Genomic DNA, 23,432 nt, shown 5'->3' on the forward strand with positions numbered 1-23,432 from the left:
CCCATACGCCTTTATCCGGGTCGTTATAAATCTAATGCCTCTGAGTGTTTCCTTATGGAATCCGTTACCACAGCCCATCTGTGGGAGAATATTCCTGTTTTTTGCAGTTTCTGAGTCCCAGCTCCAGATCTGGCCCTAACCCTGTCTCGAGACTGGGCAGTTAACTGGCCTGTTGTAAACTTGAGCACTACTTTCAGTTTGATGTAAAACTGGGATTAGTATCTCATTTTTTTGGTTGTGGCTCATTTGAGGTGTTCAGCCTAGGTCCGTGCACATACCCCTTGCTGTCCCTTGCTCATGTTCCCCGACGCGTAAGTACCCTGAAGCAGCCCTGAGCCACAGCAATCATACCTGCCTTTCTCTTCAACTCATGGTCCAATAAACCATCACAACATCCTAAGGGTTATCGTTGTCCTAAAACTGAGCTGGACTGACTATATAAATCCTGTGGATACAAAAGCATGGTAGAAGTTGGGAATCCTACAGCGAGTAACCCACCTCCTGACTCCCCAAAGTCTGTCCGCCATCTACAAGGCACAGGTCAGGAGTGTGATGGAATACTGCCCACTTGCCTGGATGGATGCAGCTCCAACAACACTCAAGAAGGTCAACACCATCCAGGACAAAGCAGCCCTCTTGGTTAGCATCCCTTCCACAAACGTTTGCTCCCTCCACCACTGACACATACGCTCAGTGGCAGCTGTGTGCACCATTTAGTAGATGCACTGTTGCAACTCACCAAAGCTGCTTTAGCGACTCCGAAGGCAGCAACTTCCAAACCCACAACTTCTACATCTAGAAGGACATGAGTTACCTGGGATCACCAGTCCTAGAGGTTCCCCTCCAAGCCACTCACTATATATCACTGTTCCTTCACTGTCGCTGGGTCAAAATCCTGAAACTTCTTCCCTAACAGCACTGTGAGTGTACCTACACCATTTGGACTGCAGTAGTTCAAGAAGGCAGCTCACTGCCACCTTCTCGAGGGCAATTAGGGATGGGCAATGAATGCTGGCTAGTCAGCGATGTCCACATCCAAAGAATGAATTCAAACAAAACACTTGTTCAGCCTGGCCATTCAAGGCCATTACCATCTGAAGGCCAGGGCCCTTTGAGCGATCCTGATGTGTGCTGCGCCATTCCTGCTGCCCCACCAAACCTATCCTCACCTCACTGCTTTGTGTTTCAGTTGCTGCTGTATATGACGTGACGTTAAATTTCCGAGACAACAAGAACCCAACGCTGCTGGGTATATTGCATGGCAAGCAGTATCACGCAGATATGTGTGTCAGGTGAGAAACGGGCAGTGAGTGAAGATAAATATCTCTGTCCGCCCACCAGAACCTCCTCCGACATTTCTCCGTTTAAACCCATCTTCCGCATGATTCACCAGAGAGGGGGAAATTGCACTTTTCCATGAGTGTTTTGTTGAGATGGGGCAGCTTGAAAGGGTGCTGGAGGCAGATTCAATCATAACTTTCAAAAGGGAAATGGAGACATACTAGAAGAAAATTTACTGATATTTGGGGGAAGGAGCCAAAACTATTCTAAAGAAGAGTCATATTTATTCAGGAAAACATCACGGCAATACTTGGGATATTCCTGAGGGATTGACAGTGAGGCTATTTGGTGGAACTGAGAAATAGGAAGGAGGTGATCACTTTGATAGGATTGTCCTAAGGGCTTCCCATTGTCAGCAGGAAATTGAAGCTCAAATCTGTAGAGAGATTGCAGATGCCTTTTAAATTTCCAAACATTATAAGAAGTCTCACAACACCAGGTTAAAGACCAGCAGGTTTATTTGGAGCCACGAGCTTTCGGAGCGCTGCTCCTTCATCAGGTGAGTGGGGTAATCACATTACACTCAGCATCTCCACATCAAGTTTCTTGACACAGTATGTGGATAAGCCTACAAGAGGAGAGGCAGGATTAAGGAAAACCCCAAGACATTCTACAAGTACGTGAAGAGCGAGAGGATAAGATGTGAAAGAATAGGACCTATCAAGCGTGATGGTGGGAAAGTTTGTATGGAACCAGAATAAATAGTAGAGGTAATTAATGAATACTTTACTTCAGTATCCACTATGGAAAAGGATCTTGGTGGTTGTAGTGCAGACTTGTAGCAGACTGAAAAGCTTGAGCATGTAGATATTCAGAAAGAGGATGTGTCAACGCTTTTGAAAAGCACCAAGTTAGATTGCTGAGCCTCTGAACCTTGCATCATCAATAGAGACGGGAGAGGTTCCAGAGGATTGCGGATGTGGTTCCTTTATTCAAGAAAGGGAGTAGAGATAGCCCTGGAAATTATAGACCAGTGAGTCTAACCTCAGTGGTTGGTAAGTTGATGGAGAAGATCCTGACAGGCAGGATTTATGAACATTTGGAGAAATATAATATGATTAAGAATAGTCAGCATGGCTTTGTCAAAGGCAGATCGTGCCTTTTGAGCCTGATTGAATTTTTTGAAGATGTGACTAAACATATTGATCAAGGAAGAGCAGTAGATGTAGTATATATGGACTTCAGCAAGGCATTTGATAAGGTCCCCCATGCAAGGCTTATTGAGAAAGTGAGGGGGCATGGGATCCAAGAGGACATTGCTTTGTGGATTCAGAACTGGCTTTCCCACAGAAGGCAAAGAGTGGTTATAGATGGGCCATATTCTGCATGGAGGTCGGTCACCAGTGGAGTGCCCCAGGGATCTGTTCTGGGATCCTCACTCTTTGTGATTTTTATAAATGACCTGGATGAGGAAGTGGCGGGTTGGGTTGGTAAGTTTGCTGATGACACAAAGGTAGGAGGTGTTGTGGATGGTGTGGAGGGATGTCAGAAGTTGCAGCGAGACACTGATAGGATGCAAGACTGGGTGGAGAAGTGGCAGATGGACTTCAAACTGGATAAGTGTGAAGTGGTTCATTTTGGCAGGTCAAATAGGATGGCAGAATATAATACTAATGGTAGGACTCTTGGCAGTGTGGAAGATTAGGATCTTGGGGTCCGAGTTCATATAACGCTCACAGAAGCTGTGGTTAAGAAGGCGTATGGTGTACTGGCCTTCAACAATCGAGGAATTGAGTTTAGGAGTCGGGAGATAATGTTGCAGCTGTATAAGACCCTGGTCAGACCCCACTTGGAGTACTGTGCTCAGTTCTGGTTGCCTCATTACAGGGAGGATGTGAAAGCCATAGAAAGGGTGCAGAGGAGATTTACAAGGATGTTGCCTGGATTGGGGAGCATGCATTATGAGGATAGGTTGAGAGAGCTCGGCCTTTTCTATTTGGAGAGAGGAAGGATGAGGGGTAACCTGATAGAGGTGTGTAAGATGTTGAGAGGTATTGATCGAGTGGATAGCCAGAGGCTTTTTCCCAGGGCTGAAATGGTTGCCTCAAGAGGACACAGGTTTAAGTGCTGGAGAATAGGTACAGAGGAGATGTCAGGGTAAATTTTTCACTCAGGGTGGTGGGCGCGTGGAATGGGCTGCCGGCAACGGTGGTGGAAGTGGATTCGATGTGGTCTTTTAAGAGACTTTTAGGTAAGTACATGGAACTTAGTAAGATAGAGGGTTATAGATAAGCCTAGTAATCTCTAAGGTAAGGACATCTTCGGCACAACTTTGTGGGCCGTAGGGCCTGTATTGTGCTGTAGTTTTTCTATGTCATGGTTTCTAAACATAGACTGGGACTGCTATAATGTGAAGAGCTTGGGTGTGAGGAATTTGTTAAGCATGTTCAGGAAAAATTTCTTAATATGTAGATGGTCCTAGAAGAGAAGGGGTGAAATCCCAGCTCCTCTTAGGAAATAAGGCAGGGCAAATTACTGAAGTGTTAGTGGAGGAGCAACTTGGGACCATAATTTGTTTCAAAATCATTATGGAAAAGGATAGGTCTGGTCCACAAGTTAAAGATGTAAATTGGGGTAAGGTGAATTTTGATGGTATTAAACAGGAACTTTCATAAGTTGACTGGAGGAGCCTGTTCACAGGGAAAGGAACGTCTGGCAATGGGAGGTTTTCAAAAACAAGATAACAAGAGCTCAGGGCCAGCTCGTTCCTGTTAGTGTGAAGAACAAGGCTGGCAGGAGTAGGGGACACACAGTGACTAAAGATATTGAGGCTCTGGTCAATGAAAAGAAGGAAGCATACGTCAGGTATAGGCAGCTGGGGTCAAGTGAATCCCTTGAGTATAGGGGGTGTAGGAGAACACTTAACAGGGAAATCAGGAGGGCAGAAAGGGGACATAGCTTTGGCAGAGAAGGTAAAGCAGAATCCAAACAGATCCTTCAAGTATATTAGGAGCAAATGAGTAACTAGGGAGAGAATATAGCCTCTTAAAGATCAACAAGGTCATCTATGTTTGGAGTCACAGATGACAGTGAGATTCTAAATGAATATTTCTCGCCAGCATTCACTGTGGGGAAAGACATGGAAGCTGGAGAATTCGGGGAAGTAAATAGTGATGTCTTGAAAAGCTTCCATGTTTCAGAGAAAGGAAACTGGATGTCTTAAAATGCATTAAGGTAGATGAATCCCTGGGACCTGATCAAGCGTACCCCAGGACATTGTGGGAGGCTAGGGAGGAAATTGCGGAGCTCCGAGCAGATATTTGTGTCACCAGCAGCCACAGTTGAGGTGCTGGAAGATTGGAGGGAGGCAAATGTTGTGCCGTTATTTTAGAAAGACAGCAGGGAAAAGTCAGGGAACAACAGAGTGGTGAGCCTCACATCAGTGGTGGCTAAGTTTTTGGAGGGGATTCTGAGAGAGAAGATCTACATGTATTTGGAAAGGCAAGGGCTAATTAGGGATAGTCAGCATGGCTTCGTACGTGGGAAGTCACATCTTACAAATTTACTAGAGTTTTTTGAAGGTCGGTGATCTTGAGGTCAGTGCAGTAGACATTGTCTACATGGACTTTAGTAAGGCCTTTGATAAGATACCACATGGTAGACAGGTCAGTAATGTTTGATCATATGGGATCCAGGGTGAAGTAACAAATTGGACACAAAATTGGCTTGCCAGTAGGCAACAGAGCGTGGTTGTAGAGGGTTGTTTTCCAAACTGGAGCCCTTTGACCAGTGGTGTGCCTCAGGGATCGGTGCTGGGTCCACAGTTATTTGTCACTTATATTAATGGTTTGGATGAGAATACAGGAGGTGTGGTTGGTAAGTTGCAGATGACATTGAAATTGATGGCATAGTGGACAATGAAGGAGATTATCCAAGACCACTACTGGATCTTGATCAATTGAGCCAAGGGATGGCAGATGGAGTTTAATTCAGATAAATGCTAGGTGTTGCATTTTGGTAGATCGAGCCAGGGCAGGACTTACTCAGTCCTTACTCAGTTAATGCTAGGACCCTGGGGAGTGTTGTCAAACGGAGAGAACTATGGGTGCAGGTACATAGTCCCTTGAATGTGTCGTCACAGACAGGGTGGGTGAAGGCATTTGACACACTTGCCTTCATCAGTCAGAGCACTGAGTACAGAAATTGGGACGTTCTGTTACAACTGTTCAAGACATTGGTGTGGCTACATTTAGAGCACTGTGTACAATTCCAGCTGCCCTGCTACAGGAAGGATGTTATTAAACTGGAAAGGGGGCCAGGAAAGATTTACAAGGATGTTACCGGGACTGGAAGGTTTAAACTATAAGGAGAGGCTGGATAGGCTGGGACTTTCCTCCCTGGAGTTTAGGAGGATGAAAAAGCAGGACCCTGAGGGTAGTAATCTCAGGATTCATGCAAAATCACAAATAGAAGGGTTGTGTGTGGTGGTAGTAATCATCAGAGGTGTGTCTATTTCAATGCCAGGAGTATTGTGGGGAAGGCAGATGAGCTGAGGGTGTGGATTGACACATGGAATTATGACATTTTAGCCATTAGTGAAACTTGGCTACTGGAGGGGCAGGACTGACAGCCCAGTGTTCCAGGGTTCACATGTTTCAGACATGATTAGAGGCAGAGGGATGAAGGGTGGGGGGTGGCATTGTTGGTCAGGGAAAATGTTACAGCAGTGCTCAGGCAGGACAGATTAGAGGGCTTGTCTACCGAGGCCATATGGGTGGAGCTGAGAAACAGGAAAGGTATGACCACGTTAATGGGGTTGTATTATAGACCACCCAATAGTCAGCAAGAATTAGAGGTGCAAGTCTACAGAGAGATAGCAGCCAACTGCCCAAAATATAAAGTTGTGATAGTAGGGGATTTTAATTTTCCACATATAGATTGGGACTCCCATACTGTTAAAGGTCTAGATGGGGTGGAGTTTGTAAAATGTGTTCAGGAAAATTTTCTAAATCAATATATAGAGGTACCAACTAGAGAAGATGGGATATTGGATCTCCTATTAGGAAATGAGTTAGGGCAAGTGACGGAAGTGTGTGTAGGGGAACATTTTGGTTCCAGTGATCATAACGCCATTAGTTTCAACTTGATCATGGATAAAGATAGATCTGGTCCTCGGGTTGAGGTTCTAAACTGGAAAAAGGCCAAATTTGAAGAAATGAGAAAGGATTTTAAAAGCAAGGATTGGGACAGGCTGTTCTCTGGCAAGGATGTGATTGGTAAGTGGGAGGCCTTCAAAGGAGAAATTTTGAGAGTGCAGAGTTTGAAGGCAAAGTGAATAAGAATAAGGAACCTTGGTTCTCGAGGGATATTGTAATTCTGATAAAAAAGAAGAGAGAGATATATGACATGTGTAGGCAACAGAGAACAAATAAGATACTTCAGTTTAAAACTGCAAGAAACTGCTTAAGGAAATCAGGAGGGCTAAAAGGAGACATGAGGTTGCTTTGGCAGTGAAGGTGAAGGATAATCCCAAGAGTTTCTACAGGTATATTAAGAGCAGAAGAATAGTAAGGGATAAAATTGGTCCTCTTGAAGATCAGAGTGGTCGGCTTGGTAAGGAACCAAAAGAAATGGGGGAGATATTAAATGGGTGTTTTGCATCCGTATTTACTAAGGAAACTGGCTTGGAGTCTATGGAAATAAGGCAAACAAGTAGGGACGTCATGGAACCTTTACTGATTAAAGGGGAGGAGGTGCTTGCTGTCTTGAGGCAAATCAGAGTAGATAAATCCCCAGGACCGGACAGAGTATTCCCATGGTCCCTGAAGGAGACTAATGTTGAAATTACAGGGGCCCTGGCAGATACATTTAAAATGTCGGTATCCACGGGTAAGGTGCCGGATGATTGGAGGATAGCTCATGTTGTTCTGTTGTTTAAAAAAGGCTGAAAAAGTAATCTGGGAAATTATAGGCTGGTAAGCTTGATGTCAGTAGTAGGTAAATTATTGGAAGGAGTACTAAGAGATCGGATCTAAAAATACTTGGATGGACAGGGACTTATTAGGGAGAGTCAACATGGCTTTGTGTGTGGTAGGTCATGTTTAACCAATCTATTGGAGTTTTTCGAGGAGGTTACCAGGAAAGTGGATGAAGGGAAGGCGGTGGATGTTGTCTACATGGACTTCAGCAAGGCCTTTAACAAGGTCCGTATGGGAGGTTAGTTTAGAAGGTTGAGTCGCTAGGTATACATGGAGATGTAGTAAATTGGATTAGACACTGGCTCAATGGAAGAAGCCAGAGAGTGGTAGTGGAGGGTTGCTTCTCTGAGTGGAGGCCTGTGACTAGTGATGTGCCGCAGGGATCGGTGCTGGGTCCGTTGTTGTTTGTCGTCTATATCAATGATCTGGATGATAATGTGGTAAATTGGATCAGCAAATTTGCTGATGATACAAAGATTGGAGGTGTAGTGGACAGTGAGGAAGGTTTTCAAAGCCTACAGAGGGACTTGGGCCAACTAGAAAAATGGGCTGAAAAATGGCAGATGTAGTTTAATGCAGACAAGTGTGAGGTATTGCACTTTGGAAGGACAAACCAAGGTAGAACATACAAGGTAAATGGTAGGACTGTGAAGAGTGCAATAGAACAGAGGGATCTGGGAATACAGGTACAGAATTCCCTAAAAGTGGCGTCACAGGTAGATAGGGTTGTCAAGAGTGCTTTTGGAACACTGGCCTTTATAAATCAAAGTATTGAGTATAAAAGTTGGAATGTTATGGTGATGTTGTATAAGACATTGGTGAGGCTGAATTTAGAGTATTGTGTGCGGTTTTGGTCATCTAATTACAGGAAGGATATTAGTAAGGTTGAAAGAGTGCAGAGAAGGTTTACAAGGATGTTGCCGGGACTTGGGAAACTGAGTTACAGAGGAAGGTTCGCTAGGTTAGGACTTTATTCCGTGGAGCGTAGAAGAATGAGGGGAGATTTGATAGAGGTGTATAAAATTATGATGGGTATAGACAGAGTGAATGCAAGCAGGCTTTTTCCACTGAGGCTAGGGGAGGAAAAAAACCAGAGGACATGGGTTAAGGGTGAAAGGAGTAAAGTTTAAAGGGAATACTGGGGGGGCTTCTTCACACAGAGTGGTGGGAGTGTGGAATGAGCTGCCAGATGAAGTGGTGAAAGCAGGGTCACTTTTAAGAAAAGCTTGGACGGGTACATGGATGAGAGGGGTGTGGAGGGATATGGTGCAGGTCAGTGGGACTAGGCAGAAAAATGGTTCGGCACAGACAAGAAAGGTGTGTTTCTGTGCTGTAGTGTTCTGTGGTTCTATGGATGAGGGGTGACCTCATAGTGGTCTACAAAATAATGAGGGGAATAGATAAGGTACATAGCCAACCTCTTTTCCCCAGGATAGATGAGTCCAAAACTAAAGGACAGAGGTTTAAAGTAATAAGGGAGAGATTTAAAAGGGACCCAATGGGCAACTTTTCACACAGAGGATGGTGCATGTATGGAATGAGCTGCCAGAGGAGGTGGTAGAGACAGGTACAATTACCACATTTAAAAGACATTTGGACAGGTACACGGATGGGAAAGGTTTAGAGGGATATGGGCCAAACCCAAATAGAAGTAGTGCAGTTTAGGAACCCTGGTCGGCAAGGGCAGATTGGGCCAAAGGGCCTGTTTCTGTGCAGTATATCTCTACATCGACAGAACTTTAACTCTGTGGGAGCATGTATACCAGCGTGTATGTGTGTACGTGAGGAGGGGTCGTGTGTATCAGTGTGTGTATCTCTGGGGATGCACATTCCAGAATGTGGATCTCTGAGGGCTTATGTACCTGACTGTGTGTCTGTGTGTGTGTGTGTGGTGGTGGGGGGGGGGGGGGGGCGTTGTGTGCATGTATGTGAGTTTGTCTGTCTGAGGGGGATGTGTACAATAGTGTGTTCCTGTGATATGTGTGCACAATGTGCAATCCCTCCCGCCCCAGTGTGTGTCTCTGAGGTGGTGTGTCTCCCCTGAAGTAGGGGGGCTGTGTACGCAGGTTTGTGCCCTTGTGAGGGGCTGTGTGTACCAGTGTGCGTGTCCCTCTGAGGGAGTGTGTGTACCCGTGTGCGTGTCCCTCTGAGGGAGTGTGTGTACCCGTGTGCGTGTCCATCTGAGGGAGTGTGTGTACCCGTGTGCGTGTCCCTCTGAGGGAGTGTGTGTACCCGTGTGTGATGTTCATGATGTGTGAGTCCACAGTGTGCACCGCAGATGAAATGTACGGTTAATTGCTTCAATTTGAGAATATTGGTTAGAACTTTCCAGGCAGCTTTCAGATATTGCGGTTTCTTTGACAGGAGGTTTCCTATGGAAGATATTCCTGAAGATGAGAAGGAGTGTTCAGCTTGGCTCCATAGACTGTACCAGGAAAAGGTAATATCAGATCGAGGTTTCCGTTCCCTTCATAATCCATTCTGAGATGAGGAGAAATATCGGTTCTGTAACTGAGGCGATAGCTCCATTTTTTGTTTGTTACATCCATTCTTCTCACTGGTTCCACACATGCTGACTCTCACTGGGGTACGGGTCCCACACACACCGACTCTCCCTGGGGTACAGGTCCCACACACACACTGACTCTCACTGGGGTACGGGTCCCACACACACACTGACTCTCACTGGGGTACGGGTCCCACACACACACTGACTCTCACTGGGGTACGGGTCCCACACACACACTGACTCTCACTGGGGTACGGGTCCCACACACACCGACTCTCCCTGGGGTACAGGTCCCACACACACACTGACTCTCACTGGGGTACGGGTCCCACACACACTGACTCTCACTGGGGTACGGGTCCCACACACACTGACTCTCCCTGGGGTACTGGTCCCACACACACTGACTCTCACTGGGGTACGGGTCCCACACACACCGACTCTCCCTGGGGTACAGGTCCCACACACACACTGACTCTCACTGGGGTACGGCTCCCACACACACTGACTCTCACTGGGTTACGGCTCCCACACACACTGACTCTCACTGGGTTACGGCTCCCACACACACTGACTCTCACTGGGGTTCGGGTCCCACACACACACACACACACAAACACACACTGACTCTCACTGGGGTACGGCTCCCCCACACACACACACACACACACACACACACACACACACTGACTCTCACTGGGTTACGGCTCCCACACACACTGACTCTCACTGGGGTACGGCTCCCACACACACTGACTCTCACTGGGGTACGGGTCCCACACACACTGACTCTCACTGGGGTACGGGTCCCACACACACACACACAGACTCTCACTGGGGTACGGCTCCCACACACACATACTGACTCTCACTGGTATATATTCAGTGCTGCTATGTTTATGATGGATAATTAGCCCAGTGTAGTGAAGATCACTGTCTAAAAGGGGTTTGCTAGGCCTCTTTGTCAGTACTTTTGTAAGTGCTGTCCTTTGTAAAGTCAGTACAAGGTCATTGTGTCAGCTGATATTTTAAATGGAGCCAACTTCTTGATTTCCTGGCTGCTGGCCCTGAGGGCCTGCTATTGAATACTCTGAATCTAAAAGGAGCACTCACACCTTGGAACCTCAATGTGGTTTTCACTTCTCTTTAACTATGTTTTTCTGAACCATTTCATCAGGTGACAGAGCACCAGAAAGTAACAAATGGTTCCCAATTTCAATCTCCCTGTCATTTCCACCCCAGCATCCCCACCTGAACTCAGCCCTCTCCCTCTTCCTCTCCTGATCTCTTTCAGCCTCGTGGAAGCATCACAGTGACTCCAATCACTATTGCGTTCTGAAACCCGGAGCTCGAGCTTCTGGAGCTGGCAACACTTCCTGTTTTAAAAAAAAGGTTGCTAAGGATACTGGTAACGTCCATGACTTCTCACACAGTACAGGACATGAATTCTGCTCGACTAAGCTGCCTTGCCATGCCTTAACTTTAGTTCTCTTGCATTAACTAATCTATTTTATGTTACTTTTATTACCTTACAGTATTGGCCCCAACATTCACTTATTCCAGATGCTAGTTTTTCAAGCTCTGCCCCTTACCCTGAATATTTCTCAGGCAGAAACATATTGAACAGGAGTGTATTTTTCTCTCTACCGCAGGACGCGCTCCAGGAGCAGTATGCTAAGGAGGGCACCTTCCCCGGGCAGGCTGTCCAGCCTCGACGTCGGCCGTGGGCTTTCCTGAACTGGTTGTTCTGGGTGATTGTGCTCCTGACTCCACTCTTCAACTTTGTGTTTGGCGTGTTTGTCAGTGGTTCCGTAGTCCTCATCTGTTCATTCCTGCTGTTCGTCGGAGCAGGTAACTTTATAATAAAGATAGATAATGCTGGAAACACCCAACTAGGCACACGGGAGAGAGGAACTGTATTGAAGTTTAAGGTGGATCACATCTTTTCCCACAGACACTGCCAGACCTGCTGAGTATTTCCAGCATTTTCTGAGTTTGGTATTAGATTAGAGCAGGGAGGTGATGGTCCAGTGATATTATCGCTAGAATATTATACCAGAAACTGAACTGATGTCCTGGGGACCCAGCTCGAATCCCGACACGGCAGATGGTGAAATTAGAATTCAATAAGAAGTATCTGGAATTAAGAATCTACTAATGACTGTGAAACCATTGTCAATTGTCGGAAAAACCCACCTGGTTCACTAATGTCCTTTAGGAAAGGAAATCTATCCTTACTCGGTCTGGCTTACATGTGACTCCAGAGCCACAATGTGGTTGACTCTCAGTTGCCTTCTGAAACGCCCGAGCAAGACACTCAGTCCAAGGGCGACTAGGGATGGGCAATAAATGCTGGCCAACCAACAACACCATGTCCCACGAATTAATACATTTTTTCCAGCATCTGTAGTGTTTTTCTCAGTAATGTTTAAACTTCTCATGTTCCCACCATTCTCCTGTCAGTGTTAGTGAGACTGGGAGGAATCCAGTAATAGCTCTTCATGGGACGGCTGAGAAATCCTGTCTTACAATGAGACCAAAGAGGGACATTATTCTCGGTTTAGAAAAGGACAAATCCAATGTAAAATTAAACAACTGGAAGAGGGTTAATTTCAGTGTGTAGGAAAGGAATTTGAAAATGTGGATTAGAAGAAATGATTAGCTGATAAAACAGTACATGAGCAATGGGAGGTCTTCAAGGAGGAGATAGTCACAACTACAAGGTGAAAGCAAGACATCCCAAGTTCAAATTCCTTGGATCAATGAAAATGCTGAACTTAAATAGAAACAGGGAGAAGGAGGCTATGAGAAATACTGCACCTGCTTCAGCAAAGAACCAATCTAAATACAGAAAGCACAGAACGGAACTACAGAAGGAAATAACAGGGGCCAAGAGACTCCTAATTTCTCCTTGAGAAGATGGTGGTGAGCTGCCGCCTTGAACCACTGTTGTCTCTGAGGCGTAGGTACACCTGTAGTGCTGTTAAGGAGGAACAGTGATATATTTCCAAGGGTGGTGAATGGCTTGGAGGGGAATGTCCAGGCGATGGTATTCCCATGTTTCTGCTGCCTTTGTCTTTCTAGATGGTCATGGGTTTGGAAGGTGCTGTTGAAGGAACCTTGGCGAATTGCAGTGCATCCTGTAAATGGTGTACATGGATGCCACTATGTCAGTGATGGAGGGAGTGAATGTTTAAAGTGATGGATAGGCTGACAATCAAGTGGGCTGCTTAGTCCTGAATGGTGTCAAACTTCTCAAGTGTTGAAGCTTGTCCAAGCGAGTGGGGAGTATTCCATCACACTCCTGACTTGTGTCATGTAGATGGCTTTGGGAAGTCAGGAGGTGAATTATTCGCGACAGAATTCCCAGCCTCTGACCTGCTCTTAAAACCATAGAAAGGGCACGGTGTAGAAAGAAGCCACTCAGTCCATCATGTCTGCACCAACCAAAAAAGAGGCAAAAGAAACCAGTGTTCATTTCAATCCCACTTTCCCGCACCCAGTCCATAGCCTTGCAGGTTCCAGTGCTTCAGCCGCAGATCCCGGGACCTTTTAATTGAGTTGAGTGTTTCAGCTTCAAGCAGCAGGTCAGGCAGTGACTTCCAGATAGCCACCACTCTCTGGGTGATAAAGAATTTCCTCAGGTCCCCACTAATCCTTCCACCAACCACCTTCCCCTTGGCTAGGGGAAACAGGTCTTTCCTATCTGCGCTGTCTAGTCCCTTGTAGTTATTCACACTTCAATGAGGTCATCCCTCAGCCTCCTGTGGTAAGGAAAATATCCCTCACATATCCAATCCCCCCTCACTGCTGCAATTTTCATTCATTCCTGTAACTCTCCTCTGCTGTCTCTCTCCAGAGCAGTTATATGCTCCTTGTATCCAGAACTGTACACACAATTCCAGTTAGGCTGTGGCCTAACCAAAGTTTATATCCCTACTTTTATATTCAATAGCCCTGAAGCCACAATATGTATATGATTAATCCAACCCTGTTTCTGGTCAATGGTAACCCCCAGGATGTTGATAGTGGGGGAATTCAGTGATGATAATGCCATTGAATGTCAAAGAGTGATGGTTTGATTGTTTTGTTGGCGGTGATCATTGGCTGGTTTAAGGGTGGCACAGTGGTTAACACTGCTGCCTCACAGCGCCAGGGACCTGGGTTCAATTCCGGTCTTGGGTGACTGTGTGGAGTTTGCACGTTCTCCCCGTGTTTGAGTGGGTTTCCTCTGGGTGCTCTGGTTTCCTTCCACAGTCCAAAGATGTGCTGGATAGGTGGATTGGCCATGCTAAATTGCCCCTTCGTGTCCCAAGAAAGTGTTAAGAATTGGGTAAATATGTGGAGTTGCAGGGGTAGGACCTGGGGAAGAAGGTCTATTAGAGAGTTAGTACAGACCCAATGGACCAAATGGCCTTCCTCTGTACAATCAGATTCTATATGGTGTGAATAAAGTAGGGATGGTAAGATGGTGCTCACGGCAGTGGTATAGTAATCAAGAGGCTCAGACCAATATTCTGGAGAAATCAGTCCTATCATAACAGCTGAGGATTGAAATTCAACTTATTAATTAATTGGGCATTAAAAATGTGCTTGAATAATAATCATGAACCTAATTGATTGTTGTAAAAACGCACCTGGGTCACTAATGTCTCTTCGGGAAGGAAATCTGCCATCCTTACCCGACCTGGCCTACATGTGACTCCAGACCCAGAGTACAACATTGGCTGTTAACCGGCTGCTGAAAGGGCCACAGTTCTAGCTGCTGCCCCGCTAGCTGCTTGAGGGCAATTAGAGATGGGCAATAAATGACGTAGCAAATGATGCTGACATCTGCCCAAACTTGACTGTGTCCGGGTCTTGCTGCAGCTGGACACAAACTTCTTCAGTATCTGGGAAGTGGTGAATGGTGCTGAACATTGTGCAGTCATCAGCGAATATCCCCACTTGTGACCTTATCACTGAGGGAAGATCGTTGATGAAGCAGCTGAAAATGGTTGGGTCCAGGACACTATCCTGAGGAACTCCTGCAGAGATGTCGTGGAGCTGAGAGGATTGACTTCCAACCACTACAATCATCTTCCTATGTACCAGGTACAACCGGCGGAGAATTTCCCCCCCGATACCCATTGATTCCAGTTTTGCGAGGGCTCCTTGATGCCACACTCGGTCGAATGTGGCCTTGATGTCAAGGGCTGTCACTCTCACCTCACTGTGGAGTTCAGAAGCCAATGAGGATGATAGGGGGACACTTCAGGCAAACGTAGGCAGATTAGTGAACTAGGTGGGCTGTTGCAGATTTAACTCGGTGCAGTAAAATGTCAAGTGTAACAGAGACATGGTAAACCCATTATTGGAAATAGGTTTGACCTGAGCTGCAGAAATGTTCACATTCTGAGAGGGTGCGGACCAATTGGACTGGTTGCAGGGTCTGAGTGACAGTCGCTCTGTGGAAATACTGGAGAACCACAGCAGGCAAAGAGGAGATTAACGGAGGAAATGAGATACTTCCAGTGGCTGAATGCAGATTATGTGAGGACATCAATTTAAGATAATTGGAAAAACACTGAGGTGAAGAAAGCATTCTTTTACACAGTGAATTATTGTGATCCCTGGGATAGAAACCATACAATCCCTACAGTGCAGGAGGAGGCCATTCAGCCCATCAGGTCTGCTTCGACTCACCAACAGAGCATCTTACCCAGGCCCTATCCCTGTCCTATCCCCATAACCCCACATATTTATCTCGCTAATCCCCACTAACCTTCACGTCTTTGGACACTAAGGGAGAATTTAGCATGGGCCAGTCCACCTAACCTGCACATCTTTGGACTGTGAGAGGAAACCCATGTAGACACGGGGAGAATGTGCAAACTCCAGCAAGGCCAGGAGAGTTGAATGAACTTTGGCGGTGAAGCAGCAGTTCTGAATGAAATGACAGTAGAAGAAGATTCATAATTCCCAACAGAGGATTGGGAAGGATTTGAGGGGGGAGAAGGTTGCTGTGCGATGCAGAATTGATTCCTTCTACACTCTTCAGGGCGTTAGTTCATTGGCTGAGCTCTGTCTGTTAACACAGATGATTCTGACCGTGGCATTTATTCTGTAGCCCTGCAATTGTTATTAATACTGAGTGTTTCTCAACAGACTTGCTCCCTCTCCGATTTCACCATGAACTCACTTTGTTTTCGCAGCATCTTTCTGTGTGCGGAGGCTCATTGGAGTGACAGAGATTGGAAAAGGGTCCAGTTATGGAAACCAGGAATTTAAGAAGAGGATGTAGAAGTATTATTGGAAAGACTTCTGAGCTGCTTATTGAAATAACTTTATGAATTTTTAGGAATGTTTTGCTCTTCTCTACTGATGGCAACTAACAGTGACCAGGAGACAATAATTGGCTACTCTATAATCAACTTATGAGCGGGCAGCTGTGCTGACCACCACCCACCCCCCCCCGCCATTCATTCCATTGAGTTCCCTCTGCCCGACTTGCCCTACCCTCCCCCCAATGCCGACCACAGCTCCTATACTCCCCTCTCTTTTCCCCATCCACCACCTTCATTCTCAGATGGTGTGATCTGACAGAATGTAGTACAGATGACTGAGGCTTCAGACATCCATTTTGGTTATTTTTGTGCTCTGAAGAGACTGATCCTATAACTTGTCCACACTCTGAGCGCCAGCAATTGTCACTGCATTAACTATTCACTAATGGATCAGTAACACTGGCATCGAGGACACACTGTGGCTCAGTGGCTAAATTTAAGCTTGAGTGAGCTGAATGAGGCAGCATGACAGCACAGTGGTTAACGCTGCTGCCTCTCAGCATCAGGGACCCGGGTTCGATTCCCGGCTCGGGTCACTGTCTGTGTGGAGTCTGCACATTCTCTCCGTGTCTGCATGGGTTTCCTCTGGGTGCTCCAGTTTTCTCCCACACTCCAGAGATGTGAGGGTTAGGTGGATTGGCCATTCTAAATCATCCTTTAGTGTCAGGAGGACTAGCTAGGGTAAATGCATGGGGTTATGGGAATAGGGCCTGGGTGGGATTGTGGTTGGTGCAGACTCAATGGGCTGAATGGCCTCCATCTGCACTGTAGGATTCTATGATTCTCTATGAATGCCATTTGGAATTTACAATAATAACCTGTCTCCGAGTGAGAGAGACAGTGATCCCTGTTTACTCAGCCATTCCCACCAACCTCAAGTCCCTGTCCTCTTTCATCCTCTCCCTCCTGCCTCCTCCAATCTCATCCTCCCCTCCTTTGATTTCCCTTTCTATCCACTGTCCCACCCCCTCCCCCGCACTCCCACATTCCAGCCGAGACTCACTTGCAGAGGTCTCTGCTTCTCAGTTCAATTTTTTCAAACCATGTAACTGAGATTATGAAGGTAATTTCAGCTGCGGGGTCTCTGACACACAGTCTCCTTACTGTCTTCATGTTGTCCAATGCTAACTGTGCCAGGACCGGATCCCAATGTGTTCAACAGGACTTGGGTTGACGTCACGTTGAGCTCTGAATAAGCTGATATTGGCTTTTATTGGTCTGTGGTATGGGTTGAGGTCCCAGTGAGACAGGGCTCAAGATATCCCTGTCCAGTTTGAGGAGGCTCTGGGGAAGGGTTCTGATTTGCACTGTGTAACAGGAACCCCCACTTCCCTGATCTGAGGGGCTCTGTCATGCACTGTGCCTCAGGACCCCTTATCTGAGGGGCTCTGTGCGTGACATGGAGCCTCCAGTCTGCAGTCCAGGCATTGCACTGATGTAAAGCACAGAGTCCACATTTTTAATGTGTTCAGACTGAGTGTTTGTAGCAACACTGGAATGATTGAATTTGACAGAGTCCCTTCCTCCATCTCACCCCCACCCTCTAATTAACCAGTCCAAAGTTTCCAGGTTTTTGTTCAAGTCCTAACAGCAATGTGACCTCGTCTCCAGATCTCTCAGCCAGCATTCTATATGAAGAAGATGCTGTTACTGACACACAGCTGGGACCAAGAGAAATCTGTCCCCGTCATTCAGCAGAAAATCCACGTCTACATTTCAGATATCCAGTTCATATTTCCAGTGTGAAAGTGGAGCTTCAGCTGTGGATTTGGATACTGGGATTCTGAGTAACGGTTAATTGTGCAGTGAGCTACTGAGTGGAAACAGTAACTAATTGCAGTTTAATATTTATTTTTAATCTTTGGGCAAATTCATGTTTGGGTTTTTGAGCACCCCCCTGGTTTTAATCCCACACCAATGCTTCCCTCACCCCCTCTAATGTTAAATGGTAGGAATCTCTGCCCATCATGGCTTTAGATGACAATCAAGTTCTGTTCCTTAATCTCCTCAATGGATTGAAAGTCTTTATCACTTTTATAGAGTGAAGTGCACCACAGTTCAGTAACAGAGAGAGTGCCTCTGTGTCTGCATTGTGTACATGCCTCTCAGTTTGGTGTGTTATGTTTTTTTCTATGTGGGTGGTCTCCATTTCAGCTTCTAATCCCTCGGAGCTCAGAATTTAAATGAAGCTTTGGAAATGGCTGGAACTGTACAAGGCTGTGTTTTAACTCAGTTCCACCTTTCCCAGAGAAGGCGAGGAGTCAGCAGGAATTGGTTCTGATTGGAATTCTGATAGTTGTTGCTGATTTTTATAGAACTATTAATAATGACTTGCTCCTTCTGAAAACATCCACTGTGGCCCACAGCACCAGTTATATTCACAAAACTCACTGCGTGTAACAGCTCCGGTCTTGTCATAGGGAGAGCTGATGTCCCTTCATCCAAAGGGTTGTCACCACCTCACCCCTGTTAGACTGGGAGTACGCAGGGTGCTTGTGTAATCCTGTGCCCCCCTCCCCCGCACACCATCCCCTCGTCTACACACCACACAATTGTAAACACAATCTGCAAGTTTTGTGCAAGAAGCAAATTCATCACTGTTGGAATTGATGGGATGAGAATTGGAAATTTTGGGGGGGGGTGGGGGGTGGAGTAACCTGTGGGGAGAAGTGAACAACCAAGAATGTGAAAGTCTGATGGGCTGAGCCCTGTGATCTGACCATGTTGCTGCTCTGGGCTGCTCATTGCAGCCGATGGCATTGATCTGATTTTTATTTGTACGTTTCCCCACTTCATGAAGGCAGCATAATTGATAATTCCATAAGATATAATTTCAGCTTTGTTAATATAAGAACGTGCACGGAGGGGCAGCTGTATGGCACTCAGCCATTTTGTCTTTCCGTCAAGTACTCACTGATAGCCGTGATCCCCACATGGCTTTCTGATCAATGCTCTCATTTCAGCACAATACCCGGTGATTTCACATTGACTAACAATCATCTAAACAATGCTGAGCAAATGGGAAACGTTCCAGATTAGCAAAAGCATTTCAAAAACTATAGAACTGTGATGCTTTACTCTGTATCTAACCCCGTGCTGTACCTGTCCTGGGAGTGTTTGATGGGGACAGTGTAGAGGGAGCTTTACTCTGTATCTAACCCCGTGCTGTACCTGTCCTGGGAGTGTTTGACGGGGGGACAGTGTAGAGGGAGCTTTACTCTGTATCTAACCCCGTGCTGTACCTGTCCTGGGAGTGTTTGATGGGGACAGTGTAGAGGGAGCTTTACTCTGTATCTAACCCCATGCTGTACCTGTCCTGGGAGTGTTTGACGGGGGGACAGTGTAGAGGGAGCTTTACTCTGTATCTAACCCCGTGCTGTACCTGTCCTGGGAGCGTTTGATGGGGGACAGTGTAGAGGGAGCTTTACTCTGTATCTAACCCTGTGCCGTACCTGTCCTGGGAGTGTTTGACGGGGACAGTGTAGAGGGAGCTTTACTCTGTATCTAACCCTGTGCTGTACCTGTCCTGGGAGTGTTTGACATTGTTTATGGAGAGAGACCTGTTTTTCCATTAATTCCCCACCTGTAATGTGTGAAATATTCACTTATTGAAATGAACTACCACAAAAATCATTACTATTAACGTAAGGGTGTAATAGAAAGATTGAAGTGCGGGTTTTTCCACACAGACAGCAGCTAGACTTTATTCGAGACTTCTTACCCCACCAGGGAGAGGTGTTTGATTACACCCTGCACTGAGACTGTGGGAGTCAGAACCTGGGATTTAATCACTCAATATAAATGAACTGATGTATACACCCGGTGCCCCTGGGTACCCTTCCTAAATGCAGGAAGTAGCTTGCCTGATGGGATATGGGGCTGCTCATTGCTATTGATGATGGTAGAAGCATTGTCTGACTGCGGGACCTTTGAATGCTTGTGTCTGTTTTTCCCTCTGTTACACAGTCTTGAATAACAGTATCATGGCTTTGTCAAGGACCTACTAGTAAGTTTAGATGTGTGTTTAAACAATCTGAAGCTGTGTTATTGGAGTTTAGCATTGTCTACTCCATACTGATTTGAATGGGACAGGGACCTGTCTGTCTTCCTGCCATTTGGGCTGTGGTCCTGATCGCCTGTTTCTCACCATTTTGCATGTTCTGCTAAATGTCTACAAGGACTTTCAGGGATTAAACATCTGAACTGGATGAATCATGCCCCAGTTTGAAAGGACTGGGCTGAGAGCTGTTATAATCTTGCATTTCAGAATAAACAAGTAAACAACTCCACTGTGCCCGTCTCCGATTTGCTGCTGTTTACAGAACGGTTTCACGTCGAGTCATGGGGGCAGTTTGTAGAAATGGCCTCATTAAATCACATCCTCCCTCACCAGCTGCTCCTCTCTGTCTCTGGGATAGATGACCAGAAACTTCTTCAGGAGATAGTTTTGAAGATGATTGTTCAGGTTTGGAGGGAATTCCAGAGTGTGGGGTCCAGGCAGCTAAGGGCAAAGCTTTTTACAAATGTAAGATATTGAAGAATTGAATTGGAAAATTGCCAATGTCATCCTATTATTCAACAAGGACAGGAGGGTCAAATTAAAAAATTAGAGGCCCATTATTCTTAATGTCAGTTGTGAAGAGGTGACTGAAACTGGTTCCTGGGGTCAGTAAGTATAACTGAGAAAATGTCAGCGAATATAGAGCCAGCAAGTATTTGTAAAGCGCATCTTACAAACAGTTGGGCTAATTGAGATGACTGCCAGCGTTAATAAGGAAGTGCCAATGTTATTTCTTTACTTTGATTTCCAGAAGACTTTCAGTAATCTTCCACTTAAGAATGCGAGTGCAAGGAATTGGAGACAATCTAACAGCTTGGGCAGGGAATTATATCAGAAGATGGAAACAGGATAATGGATATGAACTCCTGTTGTCATGATGCAACTTGTGATCTCCCCTCATATTTGTATTGGGATCTCAGCTTTTCACAGTATAAATGATTTGATGAAGTTGTACTTAAGTTTGCCAATGGCACCAAGTTAGAAACGTAGACCTAGAAACATAGAAGATAGGAGCAGGAGGAGGCCATTCTGCCCTTTGTGCCTGCAGTGCCGTTCATCACGATTATGGCTGATCGTCCAACTCAAAAGCCTGATCCTGCTTTCTCCCCATAACCTTTGATCCCGTTCACCCCAAGTGCCATATCCAGCCACCTCTTGAATACATTCAATGTTTTGGCATCAACTACTTCCTGTGAATTCCACAGGATCACCACTCTGGGTGACATAGCAAATTGTGAAAATAGGAACAGAAACTTCCACAGGGATTTTGATAGATTAAAGTGAGGAGACAAAACTGACACAATCCAGTGTGGTGAAGTTTGAGGTTATCCACCTTGAACCCAAGAAAACAACATCCAAATATTTTTTGAACGGTGAGAAGCTGAGAACTGAAGGAGCGGAGACTTGTGGACCCATGTGCAGAAATCAATAAACACATGGGCTGTAAAAGATGAAAATGAAGGGAAATCATCCCTTTAAACTATTGATTTTGAGGCAGCTGCAAATGATCAGAGTTTATCTAAAGCTCTGATTGCATCGCGTGGAGAGTAACTGTCTCCAACTGGAGCATTGCCTCAAAGATATACTGTCCTTGGAGGGCATATGCAGCAGATTCACAGGGGCTGAAAGGGTTAAAATATGATTAGGTTGTATAGACTCTGCTTTCATTCCATTAAAGAGTGATTTAATTGAAGTTTTTGAAAATTAAAGGATTTAGTAGGTGAAGAGAGAGAAACTAATCTGGTTGACGATTCCAGAACAAGTGCCCATAATCTTAAATGGGAGCCAGGTTGCTCAGTGGGATATCTGCAAGTGCTTTCTTGGATAAGGTGATAGGAAATCTGTCTTCTGACTCTGAACTGCCCCCTGAATTGGCCCAGCAAGGTGCACAGTTCAAGCGCAATTAGGGATGGGCAATAAATGCTGGCCAGTGTCACCCATTTTCGATGGAAAAATTGAAAGTGTTCGATGCCAAGTGTTAATAATCGGGCAGATGGCACAAAGAGTGAATATTGAGTTTGATTTTGAATAATTGAGTGAAGTATCTGAGTGAAGTTTTCTCTTCTGCCATGGTCGTTCTGTCTCAAACTGCACAAGCTGCATACTGTGTGTAATTTGTAATGGTGTCCAAGACCAATCATACACCAGTCAGGAACTGCCCCCCAGTGGAAGCACCTTCAGGAACTGTATCCCAGTGAGAGTCAGCACCTTCGGGAACTGTATACCAGTGAGAGTCAGCACCTTCGGGAACTGTATACCAGTGAGAGTCAGCACCTTCGGGAACTGTATACCAGTGAGAGTCAGCACCTTCAGGAACTGTATACCAGTGAGAGTCAGCACCTTCGGGAACTGTATCCCAGTGAGAGTCAGCACCTTCGGGAACTGTATACCAGTGAGAGTCAGCACCTTTGGGAACTGTATCCCAGTGAGAGTCAGCACCTTCGGGAACTGTATACCAGTGAGAGTCAGCACCTTTGGGAGCTCATTGTTCCTTGGGAGCACTGAAGAGAGGCAGCGATTTGCGAGAGGAGAACTTGTGGGTGAGTAGAGCGATTTTTTTTTAAAGCTAACTTTTCACTAGGTTTTTTTTCTTTAAATTTTGTACCGGAAGCAGTTGCAAAGACACTCGGGTAGAGTCTTTTTTTAACCTTACTATAAATTAGAGCGGTGAGGAATCCCGATACTCTACATAGGTAGAGTATCCCAACCCCCCCTCCTCCACTAACCTAAAAAAGAGAGAGAGGGGCTCTGACTGAGAGCAGGTAAGTTTGTTTTTGTTTTTGAGTGTGCTGTAAGGGCGTTGGCTCACAGGGCCAAAGAGATAAGGGTGAGGCAAAGTAAGTTATAAGTTTTTTTTTACTTTTTCCTCTGGGTTACTAAAAGGGGCAAGTATGGGTGTGAGGCCAGTATGTTGTTGCCAGTGCAACATGTGGGAGGTCTTGGAAGCTCCTGGTCTACCAGACATCCACACCTGTGCTCGGTGTGTGGAGCTGCAGTCCCTACGGAACCAGGTTAAGGAGCTGCAAATGCAGCTCGAGGACCTTCGGTTCATTCGAGAGAGTGAGGAGATAATTGACAGGAGCTATCAGCAAGTAGTCACACCAGGGCAACGGGAAGAGGGCACATGGGTAACTATTAGGAAGGGGAAACCTCAGGTGATGGAGAGTACACCGGAGGATGTCCCCCTTCAAAATAAGTACTCCTGCCTGAGTACTACTGGGGGGGAACAGCTCATCTGAGGGAGGAAGCAGTGGCCAGGTCTCTGGAGCTGAGCCAGT

At 46.0% G+C, this 23,432-nt stretch overlaps 1 protein-coding gene across 3 annotated transcripts in view; it reads left to right on the plus strand.

Moving 5' to 3' along the window:
• LOC145338777 (1-acyl-sn-glycerol-3-phosphate acyltransferase gamma-like) overlaps positions 1-20,379 on the plus strand; it is a 57,599-nt gene extending 37,220 nt beyond the window's left edge. For all 3 annotated transcript variants that reach the window (XM_080183170.1, XM_080183169.1, XM_080183171.1), the window contains exons 6-9: positions 1,190-1,292; positions 9,624-9,699; positions 11,421-11,619; positions 15,963-20,379. In XM_080183170.1, coding sequence (XP_080039296.1) covers positions 1,190-1,292; positions 9,624-9,699; positions 11,421-11,619; positions 15,963-16,051 — 467 coding nt within the window. In that variant the 3' untranslated portion in view covers positions 16,052-20,379. The remainder of the gene's footprint in view (positions 1-1,189; positions 1,293-9,623; positions 9,700-11,420; positions 11,620-15,962) is intronic.
• Positions 20,380-23,432: the final 3,053 nt, after the last annotated feature.

This window comes from Carcharhinus amblyrhynchos, unplaced genomic scaffold (assembly GCF_965287045.1).
Source record: "Carcharhinus amblyrhynchos unplaced genomic scaffold, sCarAmb.v2.hapA chromosome_169, whole genome shotgun sequence".
In the NCBI taxonomy this organism is placed as follows: domain Eukaryota; kingdom Metazoa; phylum Chordata; class Chondrichthyes; order Carcharhiniformes; family Carcharhinidae; genus Carcharhinus; species Carcharhinus amblyrhynchos.